Below are 18,438 nucleotides of genomic sequence, written 5' to 3'. Positions count from 1 at the left end.
TGTATGTGTGTGTGTGTGTGTGTATGTGTGTGTGCATTCATGAACATGATAGTGAGAATTGTTCCATGGAATGTTGATTTGGGTATTATATATTTAAAAATCATAATAAAAATAGCATTCCAGGAGAGAGCACTGATGTATTTGCTAAGTGGCTCAAGATGAAGACCTCCTCCCAGGGCATATTGTAAAAGGCCTTGCTCTCCTAAGTCCATTGGTGATATTCTGCCATGAGTAGGATGCTGATTGCATGATTATAATTATCCTCCCATGTTCCCAGACTTTGTAGACTCTGAGCACATGGGACACAGAGAATTCAAAAAAAGTTCTTTTCGGCCTTCAGATTTGAAGGAGGGACCCTTGCGATTAGGCACTAAGGAGAGGAGACAGCTGAACTGAAGTCCCATGGGTCCCATTGGGTAAAACAGAACTTTAGAACAGTGTCACCTATGGTTAAAAGTTCAGACTGAAAGACAGGCAAACTTAGGTTCTAATGCTGACTCTGCCACTTACTGGTTATACTATTTTACATTCCCACTAGCAATGTATGAAGGCAGTAATAACCTTGGACTAGTTACTTTACCTTTCTTGGCCATAGCTTGCTTATCTGAATATTAGAGATAATAATACTGTCTACCTTAAGGTTATTGAGAGGCTTGAAGGAGAATAAATAAAAGAAAGCAGTTACCTTGACCAGCTGGACCCATGGTCAAGATGTAGACCTCCTCCACCTTTGGCAGTCTTCCTAGGAGAAGGAAGTTATATTTTGGGAACTAGGAACAGTTAGCCCTTATCCAAGGAATGTTTTCAGGTTCTGAGTTATCTGGGTTGATGAATGGAAAATACAAATGTTGGGAGGGGCTGGGAATGGCAGGAAGTTATCACAGATTCACTGGGAGGAAACCCACACTGGTGCCATACAAAAGTGCTCCTTGTGGTGTTCACAGAGGCTCTAGCTGGCCCTGTCATCCCTACTGCCCTTCCCTTCACCCTGTGGCTGAGATGAGATGTGCATTCCACACCCCCACAAGACCCCTTGGAGAAAGGAAGACCTGGATGATCTATGGGTGTTTTTATCCTCCACTATCTGGCTCAGTCTCATGGTGACTGCACAGAATCCCTCGGAGGCAGAATTTAGCCAAAGTTTTAGACACTTCAAATAAGATTAACTATTGGATTCTATTCTGAGAATAAGACCTCTCAAAAGGCCTTACTTCTCTTCTTTAAAGGAAACCCTTCCATCTCCTGAAAGAGTTGGCTATTAAATATTTTTAAATCACATTTTTAGGGACATTGTCCGCCAAAAAACTATGTAAAAGAAATTACAGTAGTAAATTTTAGAGCTAGAAGATTTTTAGAGCTGAGAAGATCCTATAGCCTAGTTGTTCTTTTAAAAATTAAAGCCACTGTAACTTTTTTTCAACTGAAGTGTTAATATGAAGCCAAAAACCTAAAACAGATCAAATCAGAGCTGTTTGGGTTGAAGTATATGTAGGGGATCCCAGATTTCCAATGGTTGGGTCTCTAGTTCACCTGAGAACCCAGTGAATCACTTTCTCAACATAGTTATGGAACACAGTTTGAAAATCCCTACACTAGCTTAGTTTCTCTATTTTAGAGGTGTGGAAATTGAGCATAGAGAAAGAACTAAACTTGACCAAAATCATAAATCGATCTTCTGACATGCAGTCTATTTTTCTGTTTGGCAGCATTAAAATGACCATGCTTTTAAAATTTTCAGGCTCTTTACTTCCATTCTACCCGATCCCTGGATTTGGTGCTGTCATTTACTATAAAATAAGGGATGAGTGGAATCTGGAATCCACAATCATCCTGGAACAAAACCAATGGGTTTGACTCTCTCTCACATTTTTTTGCATTTTAAATGTCTTTCAGGATGGTGTATATCATAGAACTTTGCACAGAATCATTTATTTCAGTGAACTAGCGTATAAAACTTGAAAATACAAGATAATATTTTTTGGTTTTTACTGTCATTTTTCAAAGTAATGTGGCACACTGCCATGACCCTAGTTCAGGTTTTATCATCTCAAGCCTTGACTACTGTGGCAGCCTCCTTAACTGAAATCCCTGCCTACCATCCATCTCCTACTCCCATCCCTCCCGGACACTGTTGCCAGATTAACCTTCTCAAAACACCTCTTTCATCATTTCACTCCTCCCTTCAATGGCTCCTCATTGCTTTATGGACCAATTCCAAACCTCCTGTCTAAAAATTAAAAGTCTCCAACGTCTGGCCCCAAACTACCTCTTGAACTCTTGACACTTTCAACGTGTTCCCTGTTCAGTCAGATAGGTTTAGCTCTGTGCCCAAGCTTACTTCTGCAGTGAACTGTTCTACCTTTGTTCTGTATATTTTCCTGTCTCCCATGCTTATCTCTGGGTCTCTAAACCCATCCAGGCCCCACCCATCTTCAAGACCTAGGTCACGAATTCTCCAGTATACCATAAGCATGCAACAATAGTTAGCATTCATTTTATAATCCATCACGTGTGTTTTAGTTTTATATTTTAATAAGTTATTTCATTACTATTTAACTTTCTAAACAGCTTTATTAGGTATAATTTAATATGGTAATATTCAATTTAGCATAATGTTTTCAAGATTTACCTTTGTTGTAGCATGTATCAGAACTACATTCCTTTTTATGACAGAATGATATTCCATTGTCTAGATATACCACATTTTGTTTATCCATTTACCATTGATAGACTTTCCCTTTTTTTCTATTATGAATAATGTTACTATGAACATTCGCATACAATATTTCGTGTGGATGTATGTTTTCTTTTCTCTTGGGTAGATACTTAGGAGTGAAATTTCTGGGTCATATGGTAAATTTATATTTAACTTTTTAAGAAACAAACTATTTTCCAAGAGGGCCATACTATTTTACATTCCCACCAGCAATTTGTGAAGGCTCTATTTTTCTGCATCCTCACCAACACTTATTATTGGCTGCCTTTTTTATTATGGCCATTCTAGTGGATATGAAATGGTATCTCATTGTGGTTTTGATTTCTGTATCCCTAATTTACTCTTTCATTTTAACAATGAATTTGGATTTTTTTCCCTTTATTTGATGACAGCTCCTTGAGATTAGGAACCATCTTGTGCACCTTTTTTCCATGATATCTAGCACCCCACCTTAGACAAAGTAGATATATAACAATTATCTGATGCTTAACATTTAAAAAAAAAACTTATTTATAAAGGAAGGAGAAAGAATTAGTGTTATTTCTGTGTGTGACATTTAAAATGTATTATTTAATTCCAACCTTGCAAAATAAGCATAAGAAGTGGAAACAGCCTCAGTTTAGGTAACTTGCCAAGTAGTAAAATGTCGAGCTAGCATTTGAACACAGGACTCTTTGACTCTGTAACTCTAAAGCCCAGGTCTTATAAGTGAAAATGAAGACAACGTCCATAGGAAACCTTAGAGTAGGAAGTCTTAGAATAGAATGTGGGAACGATATGGACATGTCTTTCCGCAGTGTCACTTAATTAATATTTCTCTCAGTGGCTATTGCTTTTCCAAGCAACTTTTCTCATATTTTGTTGAGTTTGAGAATTCATATAAAAACCTATTAGCCTGTAGTTCTCTGCATTTACATGCATCCGGTTTTTCTTTCCCCACCAGTGTTCCACAAGCTGTGGGGAGGGAACCCAGACTCGAAGTGCCATTTGCCGGAAAGTGCTGAAAACCGGAGTCTCAGCTATTGTCAATTCCTCCCTGTGCCCTCCCCTGCCGTTCTCTTCATCCATCAGGCCTTGTATGCTGGCAACCTGTGCAAGTGAGTACCTCAGAGCTGTGGAGATGAGGAGATGGAACCCGCACGGAAGCAGGCTTAGCCACGCAGTAACCTTCCCTAAACCCAGACCGGTGGAAGATTGTTGGGCCCTGGAGGGCAGCAGGCTAGTGAGCTCAGCTGGAGATGGAAAAGGAATCTTAATTACATGTGGCCAGGTGGAATTCTCTTCTCTCCTGCAAAAACGGTTTGCAGGAGGTAGAGCAAAGTTCACTTGCTGGCATACAGAGATCTGGAAGCTGGAGGCAGCCTATCACTAATGAAGTTTAATGTTATCCACTCTGGGGTTTTAAAGTACTCTGAACAGATTCGTTCTCTTTAATACTAATCCCTGGAGTTGTAACACTTCTGGGCTCTCCTCCCTTGTGTATACGAGGGCCCTGATGCTCTGCGGCACCCAAAACATAAACATTGAAAGGGAGACATTCTTTTTTTTTTTTTTTTGTCCTCTGCTTCTTTTTATGATGCTGACTTTTTTTTTTAATCCTTTTAATGAGAGGAACTGCCTTTCCCCTGGGATCCTCCTCCATCTAGAACCCTGCATCTCAGCTTCTAGGGGCAGAAAGACCCAGCAGGATGAGAACAGGTTGCCCTACTGCACCTCATTAGTTTGGTTTTTGATGGTGGCGGCAGCTTGATGGTGCACAGCTGGTAGCCAGTTCCTCCAGTAAAACCTAAGATGGCCGATGAAGGCCTTGACCAAAATAAACTCTGAAGCACTTTTTTCCCCTCTTCTCTCTTTTGTCCCTCCACTCCTCTTTCTCTTCTCTTCTCCCTCTCTTTTTCCCTCTCTCTTGTTGCTGCATCTCTCATTTTTCTTTTCATCCACCTTCCCTTTCATTCCAGGGCCCGGGCGGCCATCCACAAAGCACAGCCCACACATTGCGGCCTCAAGGAAGATATATATCCAGACCCGCAGGCAGAGGAAGCTGCACTTCGTCGTGGGGGGGTTCGCATACTTGCTCCCCAAGACTGCCGTGGTGCTGCGCTGCCCCACGCGGCGCTTCCGCAAGCCCCTCATCACCTGGGAGAAAGACGGCCAGCACCTTATCAGCTCCGCCCATGTCACCGTGGCCCCTTTTGGCTACTTGAAGATCCACCGGCTCAAGCCCTCGGATGCAGGCATCTACACCTGCTCCGCAGGACCAGCCCGGGAGCAGTTTGTGATTAAGCTTATAGGAGGCAATAGGAAGCTCGTGGCCAGGCCCTTGAGCCTGAGGAGCGAGGAGGAGGCCCTCCCAATGAGGAAGGCCAACCCCAAGGAGGCCCTGCAGACCCACAAACACCAGAACGGAATCTTCTCTAATGGCAGCAAGGCTGAGAAGCGGGGCCTCGTTGCTGACCCAGGGAGCCGCTACGATGACTTTGTCTCTCGGCTGCTGGAGCAGGGGGGCTGGCCAGGAGAGCTCCTGGCCTCGTGGGAGGTCCAGGACTCCACAGAAAGGAACACGTCCTCAGAGGAGGACCAGAACGCTGAGCAGGCCCTCCTGCACCTGCCCTTCACCATTGTGACGGAGCAGCAGCGCCTGGACGACATCCTCCAGAACCTCTCCCAGCAGCCCGAGGAGCTTCGCGATGTCTACAGCAAGCACTTGGTGGCCCAGCTGGCCCAGGAGATCTTCCGCAGCCACCTCGAGCACCAGGACATGCTCCTCAAGCCATCTGAGCGGAAGATGCCCCCTGTGGCCATCCCGCCTCATAAACATGTGTCTGGCTTCAGCAGCTCACTCCGGACCTCCTCCTCTGGGGAGGCTGGCGGTGGCTCTCGCAGGCCACACCGCAAGCCCACCATCTTACGGAAGATCTCAGCTGCCCAGCAGCTCTCTGCCTCCGAAGTAGTTACCCACCTTGGGCAGACTGTGGCTCTGGCCAGTGGAACACTGAGTGTGCTTCTGCACTGTGAGGCCATAGGCAACCCCAGACCTACCATCAGCTGGGCCAGGAACGGAGAAGAGGTTCAGTTCAGTGACAGGTAAGCCTTGCAGCTACTTGGTCTAGGAAGGGAACGGGGCAAAGGGCACATCTTATCAAAGGTATGCTATCCACTCTCCCTTCAAGATGTTTTCAAGGGTAGGACTTGAAGCCCTGGGCCTCAGGGGAACATTCTGGGTTTCAAGCCCTCTGTCAGCACTGGTAGACTATTGTAGCAAAGACAAGGTATTTAATGTCTCTAAACTGTATGCTCTCATCTTTATAAGGTATTAGCAATGTCTACCCACCCTGATCACAGTAGGATCCCAAAGATTAATGAGATACTCACTAGATAGCTTTGAATTTTTGGCTGAAAGCTATCGTTTCAGGCCAAGGCATTATTATATTACACTTTGTGAGATGAACCATTATACACCCCAACACTGTCTCCATGTGTGTGGTCCCCAAGGCTGGGGAGAGAGTGCAGCCAGCACCAGCTGCTCCCCGTGGGTAAGCCCACCCTCTGTCTGAGCTGAACAAGGCTGTTTGTTCCAGAAAGCTTTTATTCCTGGTTGACCTGTATTAATTATCCTAATACCTTTTGGTGTCTCTATTTCGATGTGTCATTACTGGGATGACAGCATGTATTACTGACTGGTTTCCTTGGGCCATAGCTATTCATAATGTAAGATCAATAGTGGTAGTAGAGGTAATAATATTTTTTGAACACTACGTATATGCCAAGCACTATGCCCTACTTTCTACGTACATTATCTTTCTTAATCTTAATAGTGGCCATTACAACAACAGTGGTAGCTGGCATTGAGTGCTTTATCTCACCAAATTTTAACAGTAGCCCTGAAAACTGGGTACAATTTTTATCTACACTTTACGGAAGAGGAAACAAAGTCAAATAACTTGTTAAAGTTCTCATTTATTACGTGACAGAGCCAAGATTTATGTGACAAAAATAAAATAGGTAGTCACTTAAACAGTCAGATTATGAAGGGGAGAGGAACTTTTAAGGTCCTCCTGTCCTAAGTCCTCATTTTAACTTTTTATCATCTCTGAACCCATGTAGAATGCTCTCTTTATCAAATATACTTCTAAACACTATTCTTTAACCAATCCTCTTGTCTGGTTTGCTAACTTAGGGTAAGGAAGGAAAGAAGCCAGGATTTATTGTGCCAGGCGGTATGTCAGGTTTATTTCCCTATAACTGTATTTGTTATTCTAACAGTCAATCCACAAGATTGACATTATCCTCCAGCTTTACATAGAAAATCAAAGGTTCAGCAACTCACCCAAGATCACTTTAGTAAGAGCCAGACCAAGGAGTCAATATCAATTATGATCCCAAAGAGTAGCTATATCTACTCCTCTGTGACTTGATAAACAAAGCTGACATCATCCATCCTACCCACATCTTTTGTGCCTTTAAATCGTCAGTAATATAGCCATTCAGTCTAGTACTAACAGACTAAATAGCTTGTTAACAGTGCCAAGTATTTTTCTGTGTGCTCTTACTGCATGCCAGACACTGTGCTCAGTGCTTCAAAGGCATTATCTTATTTAATCGTGTGTGTGTATGTACATATATATAAGCTTCAAAGGCATTATCTTATTTAATCGTGTGTGTGTGTGTACATATATATATAAGTGTGTGTGTGTGTGTCTGTGTGTGTAAAACCTACGTGTGCGTGCGTGCGTGCGTGCGTGTGTGTGTGTAAAACCTATGGGGTAAGTACTATTATTGCTACCAAATCATTGATCAGAAAGCTGAGTCACAGATGTTGGACCCACACAGAAGCACCGGAGACAGGATTTTAATGCAGGTGGTATGGCTTTAACAGCCTGTGCTCCTAACTTCTCCACTGGTTTGCCCCTTGCTCATACTTTCCTTGATCAGCTCAACTGCTATGATGCCTGCAGTTCTTTCCAGAAAACTTTATAACAAATTTGTGAGTCCAGCCAAATTTGCAGCAAATCCCCTTAAGGCCTCTGGGTCACTGAGAGGCAGCTCCAGTGTCAGGCCCCCAGGATGATGGATGCCAGCTGAGAGTGGTGCCCTGACACTCAGGAGGATGGTACACTGGAACTCACTTCTATCAGTGCACCTGTTCCCAAGTCATGTCATCTCCTCCACCAGCATAGGTACCATTTCAAGCCTGGTACACTGGAACTCACTTCTATCAGTGCACCTGTCACACCTATTGTTCCCAAGTCACGTCATCTCCTCCACCAGCATAGGTACCAATTCAAGCACAGGTACCATTTCAGTTATAACCCTTGGGCCTATTGCCTTGGATTGGTACCCTCGGGTTGGAGGTTGTAGCAGTTGGCTGTGCGAGGGAAACATGGGGATTAACCTTTCTTGACTAACTACATACACTGCACCCCAGGCTAGCAACTGTCCCAGCCACCATCTTTGTTAATATCCACCACAAGGTGTGACATGTTTCAGAGATGAGGAGACATTGCTCATAGGAGTTAAGGAACCTGACAATATTAGATAGCTAGTAAAAGACAGAATCAAGAGGGCAGATTCAAACCCAGTTCTGCCCAACTCAAGGTCATGCTGTTTGACAGAATGGATAGCTTTATGCTTCTATATATGTACACTTCACTAGGGATCCCAAGTTGCCTCAAGGCCCTTGCTGCTTTCTACCAGTTAGCTCCAGGGTCTCTTCCTTTGAATAGCACTTACTTCCTTCCAAAAAGCAGTAGAAGGAGACAAGCTGCTGGGAGGGGAAGAGGTCATCAGGACTGTTGTGCCTGGAACTGCAGGGAAAACACTGAGGCCAGGGCTTACTCAGAGGTCCTGCAATTTCCTTGAGTGCTGGAGATATTTTAAAGGACTTTTTGAAAAATTTAATGATTTTTTTTTTTAATGAAATCCAAGGGTCATGGCCCATTAGGCCACCTGGTGACTACAAGAAAGATGTGGAAGGAGATAGGTTAGAATTGAGGGCTTCAAGCTGACCTTGCCAATGCCCTTCTCTTTTCATGACTTAGTCCCTTCATTTCAAAAGGGAGAGGTTTGTCCCAGATCATCTCTGAAGTCCCTTCTACCTCCTTCACTCATTTATAGAAGGTCACAGAAGGTGAAAATCCATATGCTGACAGGGAGCAGGGAGAGCCTTGAGTGCAGTAACTTCAAAATTTGTTGGACAAGTTGTTTCTGAGTGTTCCACAAAACAGGGGTCTATTGATCATATGACTTAGGGACATGCTCATTTAAAGCTAAACAGATGTATTTACTGCTGGATTTTACTTCTATTTTTTAATATAGTGCTTGTTTTTTTTATTATAAAAGTAATAAAGGGGCTATAAAACATTTCAAATAATACCTAAATCTATAAAGTATAAATGTAAGTCTCCCTCAGCCCCCCAATCCTATTCCCCAGAGGCTGTCACTCTTAATAATTTGGTATACATCCTTATGGAATTTTTATTTTATTGTATTATGTATAAAACACACATACACACATAGGCTTTGGGTTTTTTAAACAAGACATTAGTCATGTGTAGAAATTTGATTTGGTTTTTATTCAACATGTCTAGGAGGCATTTCAGAATAATATGTAGAAATCTAGATCACCTATTTTCACAGCTGATTACTGTTCTTGAATGTATTTAACTATCCCCCAATTGAAAATTATTTTGGTTTTTCCATTTTTTTTTAACTCTTGTAAGTATTCCAACAACTTTCCAAGTAGGCAATATAGTACTCAGTGTTTTCCAAGTACTTCTTTGATCAATGAATAATTTTTTGGCCTAGTAATCTCAGGGATACCAATAATTCTTGAAATACCACTTAGAAACACTACTTTCACCTTTTAATTTTCACCTTAATGGGCATTGAGAGTCTAACCCTAATGGTTTTCAGATAAAAGGTTTCAGCAGAATCTTGCTAGAAAAAGACATATGGCAGCCAGGCGCTCAAAATACTGAAGGTGCTAGATTTAGGCCAGCAGAGGACAAATTCTGGATCTTCAGTCACCAGGACATGGGTGGGAGTGGAAGTGGGGAGCATTAAGAGAGAAAGCACATGAGGGGCATAGGCAAATCATTGTACAGTTTTTGCCACTGTCAAGATTTTTTCTATATCTAGCCTTGACCTTTTTAATGTGAATTAATGGCATGCAGTAAGGAAAAATAAGGGATTTCTGTTTCTGATCTTTGACATCATAATTTTTCCACTTTACTTAGATGGCCAGTAAGAAATATGGCTTGAGTTTAGTTTCTATATAGTTTTCCAACGACTTTTTGAGAAAAGAAAGAGAATGTATCTGCACAGAGCATGCAAGAGGCACAGAACTGGCATGGGAACTGCTTTGCTCTAGGCTGCTGGTGACCTCTTTTGTGTTAGGTTTTATCGTCTGTCATCATTACTGTGTCTGGTTCAGAAATGCTCATTTATTTTCAAACGGAAGTGCTGAAATGCCCGATAGTTATAGTTCAGTTAGCCTGTTTTTGCTTAGTACCCAAGTCTATCTTTTTGAAAGTCTGTGAGATTCGGCTGGCTGTTGGTTGGTAGCACTTCACAGCATATTCAGGTATACTTTAAACAGTCCGAGCCAGCAAGATAGGTCAAGGGAGGAGGAAAGGGACTGAGAAAAATCTATTACTTTGGCTTTTAAATATGCCAATGCTCGATGTGAAAGAAATTAGTTTTCTGAAAGAATAACCAACAATTTAGATACTATTACATGCCATTATCCGTATAATTTACTAATTGAAATGAATTCACTTGCTTCTTAAAAACACACATGAACTTCTAAAGCAATACAAGTTTTGGCTCAAGTTTACAGGATGTCCCTGAGTATATTATGACAGACTACTTCATCATAATCCCTACTTCTTTATTTCACAAACATTCCCATGCTTACTCTGAGCCAGACCCTTTGTGAGATACTAGGGATAGAGGAAAAGACTCATTCCCTGTCAATGAAACTTAAAGCCTGGTTTAGAAGCCAGAGAAGTAAATGCAGTGTTTAAGTGCTAAGAGAGGGCTATGCATATTTATTTGTCCCATAAGTATTTATTAATCCACCTATTATATGCCAGATACACACCTGCTCACTGGGAATATTATGGCGAATGAAACAGAAGTCTGTGTTCCCTTGCAGTTTATATGCATTTAGACTTCTGCTCGAATGGCACACATAGTAAAAGACCTCCCCGATCTATCTAAAAGAGCACTCCTCATCTTCTCTATCCCTTTAACTCTGCTGTTTTTTTCACATAACTTTATCATCATCTGATATATCTGTATTTCTTGATTGTTCATAAAAGTAGAAACTCTTTACTGCTATATCTCCAGTGCTGGGAATAGTGCCAGGTACCAACAGGTACTAAATAAATAGTGAATGAATTAATGAATGAGTGAAGCAAGACAGTAAACACAGAAAAGCAAGCAAAATATCAAATGGTGATGAGTATTGGGCAGAAAATCAAAATGGGGTGTGGTAGGGAATGATTTGGTGACCACTTTAGATGGAGATTCTGATGAGGTTACCTCAAGCCATAATGACCAGTGTCCAGCAACATAACGTCAGGAGAAAGAGCACTCCTGGACAAGGGAAAAGCTGTGCAAAACCCCTAAAGTTAAAATGAGTTTGGTGTACTGAAGTTCATTTGGCTATAGTGTGGTAGGCAGGCAGTAGAATTAGTATGGTCTGAGGCCATGAGGGTAGCCAGAGACCAAGAGTCTGAGTTTAGGGTATAGTCTGAGTACCACAGAGAGATTTTGGAGGATATTAAGCAGGTGGTGAAATTATCTAATTGCCATTTTTATAGATTCACACTGGCTATTTTATGGCGAGTGTAGAGGAACATGAGTGGAAGCTGGGTGGCAGGTGGGTGGGCCTAGAAAGGGGTCCTTTGCAATCATCACTTCAACTCCATAAACATCTGTTGGGCGTTAAATACAGTGATAGGGACCAGACAGTGAGACAATAATAAGGCAAGGTCACTGCTCTCCAGAAACTAAGAAACACTCAAGTGCTGGTGTAGGATAAAATAACTTAGGCTCCACGTTTGTATTAAACTCCAGTGGACAAAATACATCTTTTTAAACTTCTAAACTTCTGAAAGTAGATGGAGGAGGAGTTCTCAGATTCAGTGTGCATAATATTAACAGGAACTTGTTAGAAATGCTGACTCCTGCATCCCACCCTACCCCAGAAATTGTTTTTATAGCCAGGCCCTATAATTTGCATTTTAACAAGTCAGACAGGTAATTCTGAGGCCTGAGGTTCAAGGACCTCCTTGAAGAAGCGCTGAGAGGGAAAAAGGGCAGAAGGCGAACCTCAGAGTTGAATTATGCACTTGCTATTAGTTCTGTTAAAAAGGCTTAAAAGAAGTAGACAGAGTGCTAAAAATGACGCTTAGGAATTCCAAGCACTCTCCTGTCCTGCTGCCTTCCCTCCCAGACTCCCTCCTACCCACTTACTTACATGCAAGTTAGATTTTGTTCATATCGAGCCTTGGATCTGAGAGAAACCAAATTGCTGCCTTCCCTCCCAGACTCCCTCCTACCCACTTATGCAAGTTAGATTTTGTTCATATCGAGCCTTAGATCTGAGAGAAACCAAATCGTGAAAACAAGAGTGCCTGTGTGTGAAAGGAGCAGACATGGTGGAAGTTAACAGACTCCAAATCTGCCAGTTTTCTGGAAAAGTTCTGGGCTGGCTAGAGGTACAATAACTAAGTGTGGCCACCTGGTTAACCCTAAGAACAAAGAAGCAAGACTGGACTTTCCAGCACAGCCAGTGCAGGTGAGTTAATTCTTTCCAGAGATCTGTATGCCAGTTGATTTAGAAAACAAGAGAACACTGCCTCCTGTTCTCTTTGCTTTCATTGCTGAATCCTTGTAGCTCTTGTGGACCTGTAATTGACTGGTTTGACCACATCGCTGCCTTGGAAAGTCCATTAGAAGAGAAGTTTTTTAGCCTCGCTTCATGGGCCTGGTGCATTAATGGTACCTGAGAGGTTTGAAATGTTACTCTTATAGCACTAAAGTAGCTGACTTACACCCTGGAAATGTTTCACATATAGAAGGCTATCTTAGGTCCCCCACTAAGGTCATTAATTATGAATTTTTTAAAGTCCTGCCTAATATTTCCACTCAGTTTATTATAGAATGGGCATCTGTTTGCTCACCTCATATTCTAAGGCTGCATGCAGCATACACTTCTCTTAGGAACAAATCCCCACACCACCACCCCCGCCCTCCAAAAGTTATTCTTGTTTGTTCAAAAATAGAAAATTGTCTCTCAAAATATTTCTTATCTGGCCTGTCAACAGCATTCCATACAAGCTAATCACTTCTTCCTAAAAACAACTTCTTGCTACTTTAGAAACTACACACACTTGGGTTTGTTTCCACCTTCTCTGCTTATTTCTTTAAGTCATAGTTACACACATAAGTCAAAAAAGAGATTTGACTTGGTGCTTGATGAATCTTGGCACACAAGGGAATGTCCGGGCCAGAGGAATCATTAGTGTATACAAAGGGAGACTCCTAAGAAGGTAGGTAAGAGTTGAGTACAGGAAGGGAAATCCATAAAGATATTCCACAAATAGGTCAACTCAATATATCTAAAACTAAACTCCTGAATCCCTATCTCAGTAAAGTAAACCCCCATCCACCCAGCTTCCTGAGCCACAATATTTCTAGACTGTTCTCGCTCCTCCATGGATCCTTCATCCCTCTCACTGCCTTTACTTTAGGTTACCTTTGTCAGCATTAGATGATTATAGTAGCCTCCTAGCAAATCACCGCCGGTGACTTTTACATTTTTTAAAGGGTTATTAAGAATGGCTTTTAAAGACTTATTTAAAAAGCCACTGAAATTGAGCCCAGAGCTGTTAGGTTTACCTGCCCGAGGTCTCACACTTAATAGATGGTATAGCTGAGATTCAAACCCAAGTTATTTAAAGTGTTATTAAAAGAAGGACTTTTACATTTTAAAGGGTTTTAAAAAATAAACAAAAAATAGAATACAACAGAGAACACCAAAGGTGGCCCTCAAAGTCTAAAATATTTGTTATCTGTCCTATTACAGAAAAAGTTTGCTGACTCCTGTTCTAGATCATTCGACATACTACTGACAGAACATCTTTCTAGCAAACCTGTCTATACTACACTCATGTTTCAAATTCTTTTCATGGCTTACCATCACTTGAGGATATGCTCCAAATGCCTTAGCATGCTATAGAACACCTTTTATCATCTGACAGCTATCCCTCTGTCTTGCTTCATCTCTTACCATACCCCTCACCTCACACCACAGAGCTCTGCCCTTCAGTAGTACCTAGTTACTTGCTATTTACAAATATGCGTGGGGCTTTCTGACCTACTTTGTCTGCCTAATCCTACCCTTCCTCAAAGGAAGCCCACTGCCCTCCACCACCCCACCCCCTGCCCAGGTCAGAAGACCCCCATCCAGGACCCATGTACTATCCTATGCATAATACTCTATCTCAGCCCTAACGCCGTGTATTAGAATTAGCTAGTTGTTTTTCCACATTACCTTCTGGATTACATTAACCTTCCTCAAGGGCAGATGTTTAAGAATGTCTTATTTTCTCCACAATTCCAAGAACATGACAGACACTCAACACATGATAAACTGATGAATGAATGAACTGAGGAATCGTGGATGCCTATGGTGAGGAGGGAGGTTTGCTAATTGTTGGAGACTGTAGTTTGCATAGTTTCACATGATCTGAATTTCTGGTATTTAATATGCAATTACAGCAGAATTCCAGAGTGGTCCCCTCTCCCAACTAAACATCTCTGCCTTTCCCGTGTATTCCCCACTGGAGAAGTTTCAGGACACTCCAAGGCTCACAGAGGCCTATGGCTCACAACTACACAACTTGAAAAGCACTGCTGTAGAGTGAATAAGTGCAAAGAGTAAATACCTTATGGCGTCCTATCTCCCATCACATCCAGGCCAATGGAGAAATCATCATCATCAATGCTAACATTTAATGAGCACTTGCTTGGAGCTAGGCACTGTTCTAAGTGTTTTACAGGCGTGCATTTATTCTTACACGAACTCTTTGAGGTTACTATCCCAATTTTATAAATGTTGACATTAAAGCACAGAGATGCTAGATTCACTTGCTCAATGCTCACACTTATTAAGTAGTGGAGCTAGGATTTGAACCCAAGGCAGTCTGGCACCAGGGACTATTTCTTTTAATTGACTTTAACCTCAGTCGAATACCTGGGTTTGCCATTGTTTTGAAAAGAAGCCATTGGGGTCAGCTAGACCAGCATAAATTAACATTCAATCTTCTGGCCAGCTGGCTTCCAGTCTGTGAGGTTTTGTTTTTATTTTGGCACATGTGTTTTAGGGAGAGCCTTTTCTTCTGTTAGTTGTCTACCTTTACATATACATACTCAGCTGTGAATATGCACAGTGCTAGGCACGTAATTAGACACTCAGTAAACATTACCATTATTACATCTTTGTGTCTCTTACTGTGTATGTTGACAGTGTCGATGGCCTGTGCATGCGTGTTTAGAGCCCTGGACCATAATAAGCAAGATGAAACAAACTGTTCCTTGCTTTTCAGTTATGCTGTATAAACACTGAACATTTATTCACCACATTTTGAATTGAGATTCAGGCAAAAGCTAACTCCAATTTGCATTTGGATAGGGTGTAACACGAGCCAAAGAATCTCTGAAATAACTCTTGCCCACATCTAAAACCAAGAGGTTCACATAATACAAATATATTTCTATATTCCTACATCTGAGTCCAACTCCAGAAACAATGCCGGTATGGACACTGCTGACTTCATTACAGAAAAGAAAAGCCAGATTCCCCAGAAATGGCACTGTAAATTGAATTATCGAATTGGGAAGGAAAGTTGGATGAAGATTGATCCTTTCCCCCAAAAAAGATCTAAATACTGCTGATGGCAGGGAAGTCCCTACTTTGCTATTCAACTCTATTGGCCTAAGAGTGAGCCAGTAGTCACATACTACCCATAGCTCAGCTGACATAAGTCTTACAGTATTCCCTAAAGGTTATGGGATTTTTCAAAAGAAATGCAGGTGAACATGAAGAATAATATGAAACTAAATACTTTGAAGAAAATACCAATTCCTTCTTAAAGGAGGAGAAATGGCTCACAGGTGATATTCCATCCACGTGGAATCTTAGGGTAAGGACTAACGCCAGGGAGTTTCTGCCTTTTGATCCCTAAGCCTGTTCCTGTTTTCTTTCTATTCTGGGTCTGACTGATTTGTGCTGATGATTTCTGAACATCCCCTTGGTCAGGAGGAGCAAACTAATGGTACATAAATTAGCACAGAGGTCAGCAAACAGTGGGAGAAGGTGAGTAAGGCTAGAATCAGAGCAACTTAGGCTCAAATTCCAGTTCAAATGATCATACCTGCCCTGCAGAACAGCAAGAGTGTAAAAAACAGAAATATCTGTAAAATGCCAAGGTCACAATGAATATTCATTTGTCAGTATCTGTATCACTGTCATGTATATATAGGGCCAATATATCGCACTATCTTCCAGGACATCACAAAATAAGGAGCTTTATTCTTGTTTTGAAGTAACACCTAGGTAGTTGTTCAAAGGGTTGAGATAGAAAGGTGTCTAGGAAAACACAGTACGATGGAGAATTATCAGCCTAAATCCAGGCAGTAGGAGAGGATGCTTATATTCTACTGGCAATTTTTTGCTATCATTTCTGATCTGCTAAAAAAGAAATCTGTATGTTCTAAATGTTTATACTTTCAAGAAAGCTTTGAACAACATTCCAAAGTGGTGTTGAATAGGAGATGAATTAAGGCGTGTTTGGAAGACTCGGGCAACAGAGAGTATCCACAGATGGAAACTTCTCAGATTGGAAGAGAGAATCAGATGGGAAATGGCTCCAGGGTCAATTTCAGCACCACAGTTGTGAAAAATGCTTTATGTAAAAGTCATAAGCACATGAAATGCAGTTTCCAAGTTTGCAAATAATATAAATACCGGAGGCAGGCAGATAGGGAAGGAAGAAGAAACCAGTTTCAATTTGGTTTGGCTTGTTTTCTTTAGAAAACTAAAGGAAATGGAGATGACAAATGTTTCTCCCAGCTGAAAAGTGTAAAAGTAGCGAGTCAGAGAAAAAGGTGCCATTCTCAGTGAATGCATAAGCCTCAGGGGGGAAAAAAAAAGTATTGGGTGATGGTGAACACAAAGGTCACAGAAATGTCCAGCATTAATCAGGAAGCAGAGAGCATTAGAGAACATGAGACAGTGACGATCAGGAAGCATAGGTGAGACTTAGCATCAGGCACTATCTTGTCTCTGAAAGACTAGGAGGTCTCAGAAGATCCCCCAGCAATTAACTTATTCATCCTAGAAAGATGATCCTAGCAAATGGCAATGTTCCGAAAAAGTAATTAACATTTTTGTCATAAATGAGGAAAGCACTGAAACAAACCAGAAATGAAAAGTCCTGCAGGTTCTAGGTCAGGGTCAGCACATTGTTTTTTAATAGGCCAGAAAGTAAACATTTTAGGCTTTTCAGACCATCCTATCTCTCTCTCAACCACTCGGTTCTTCCACTGAAGCATGAAAGCAGACATAGAAAATACTGAAACTGGCGTGGCGGTGTTCCAATAAAACTTTATTTACAAACACAGGTGACAGCTGACTGGAGTTTGATGATCCCTGTTCCAGGTGAATAGGAAATCCAGTCAGAGTCATTTTATGCAGAGGTTTTGTTGTTTGAAATGAACTACCCAGTAAACAGATAAAACTACTATTTTAACAAATCCAAGACTTCATGAATTTCTGAAGAGAAGAAAGCTGAAGGGTTTGGCAAAGGGTATTAAGACAGGGTTAAGAATGTGTGGTCAGGTGGCCTTTCCCATTCCAAAAATATTTTCTATACTTCCACCTGGAGCAATCATGAAGCTTCCGGCATTAAATAACTTTTAGTTGGCAATTCCATTAAAAACAGCAAATTTTTAAAAAGTTGCCCTAGCCAAGTGGTGATATGAAACTCTTCATGAACCTCAAATCGATTCCTTAAAATATCTATACAAAACAAAAATCTCCCTTGCAAGTCTCTGGGCTACTATAATTTCTGGTTTCAGAAAAAAATTCTTGCTCATAGAGTTCCTTCTCTCATCATTTCTTTCTTCAGCCTCAAGCTATTTAAAATCTAGAATATTCCTGTTAATGATTGTCCATTTCCCTAAGTATGAACCTTGGCACAAACTGGCCCCCCTCCCAAAATGAGGCCAAACCACATGCCTTCCAGTTATTTAGAATCCAGAATATTCTTGTTAGTGATTGTCCATTTCCCTCAGTAACTACAAACCTTGGCACAAATTACCCCCCACCAAAAGTGAAGCCAAACCACATCCCTTCCTATTAGGCCCCAGTGGATGCCTGGATAGAGTCAGTTTTTTAAAGGTCAAAGTTCAGAGGTCATTCCCCATTCACGATTCCACCGCGTGTACTAGCTGAGCAAGTTTCTTTAAGCTTTGCTTCCTCTCAAATGGGAGAATAATGTCAATCTAGTAATGTAATAGAATAAATTTATATAAAGCTTAGATACTTGTCTAACAAATATTGGTTCTCACTGTGGTAGATTTGATTATCCTAATCTAAGATTTCCCTAAGCAAAAAAAAAAAAAAAAAACCCGCATTTCACAATAAAAAA

General features: G+C 41.4%; 1 protein-coding gene across 4 annotated transcripts in view; it reads left to right on the top strand.

The window, feature by feature from the left end:
- The window catches only part of ADAMTSL1 (ADAMTS like 1), a 391,854-nt gene that overhangs the window by 257,437 nt on the left and 115,979 nt on the right, over positions 1 to 18,438 (top strand). For all 4 annotated transcript variants that reach the window (XM_015594546.2, XM_015594545.2, XM_006918348.3 and 1 more), the window contains 2 exons: positions 3,660 to 3,813; positions 4,675 to 5,800. In XM_015594546.2, coding sequence (XP_015450032.1) covers positions 3,660 to 3,813; positions 4,675 to 5,800 — 1,280 coding nt within the window. The remainder of the gene's footprint in view (positions 1 to 3,659; positions 3,814 to 4,674; positions 5,801 to 18,438) is intronic.

The sequence above is a fragment of the Pteropus alecto genome, unplaced genomic scaffold (genome assembly GCF_000325575.1).
Source record: "Pteropus alecto unplaced genomic scaffold, ASM32557v1 scaffold95, whole genome shotgun sequence".
Classification (NCBI taxonomy): Eukaryota; Metazoa; Chordata; class Mammalia; order Chiroptera; family Pteropodidae; genus Pteropus; species Pteropus alecto.
Note: the sequence above shows the minus strand (reverse complement) of the source record. Positions and strands in the feature narration are given on the sequence as shown.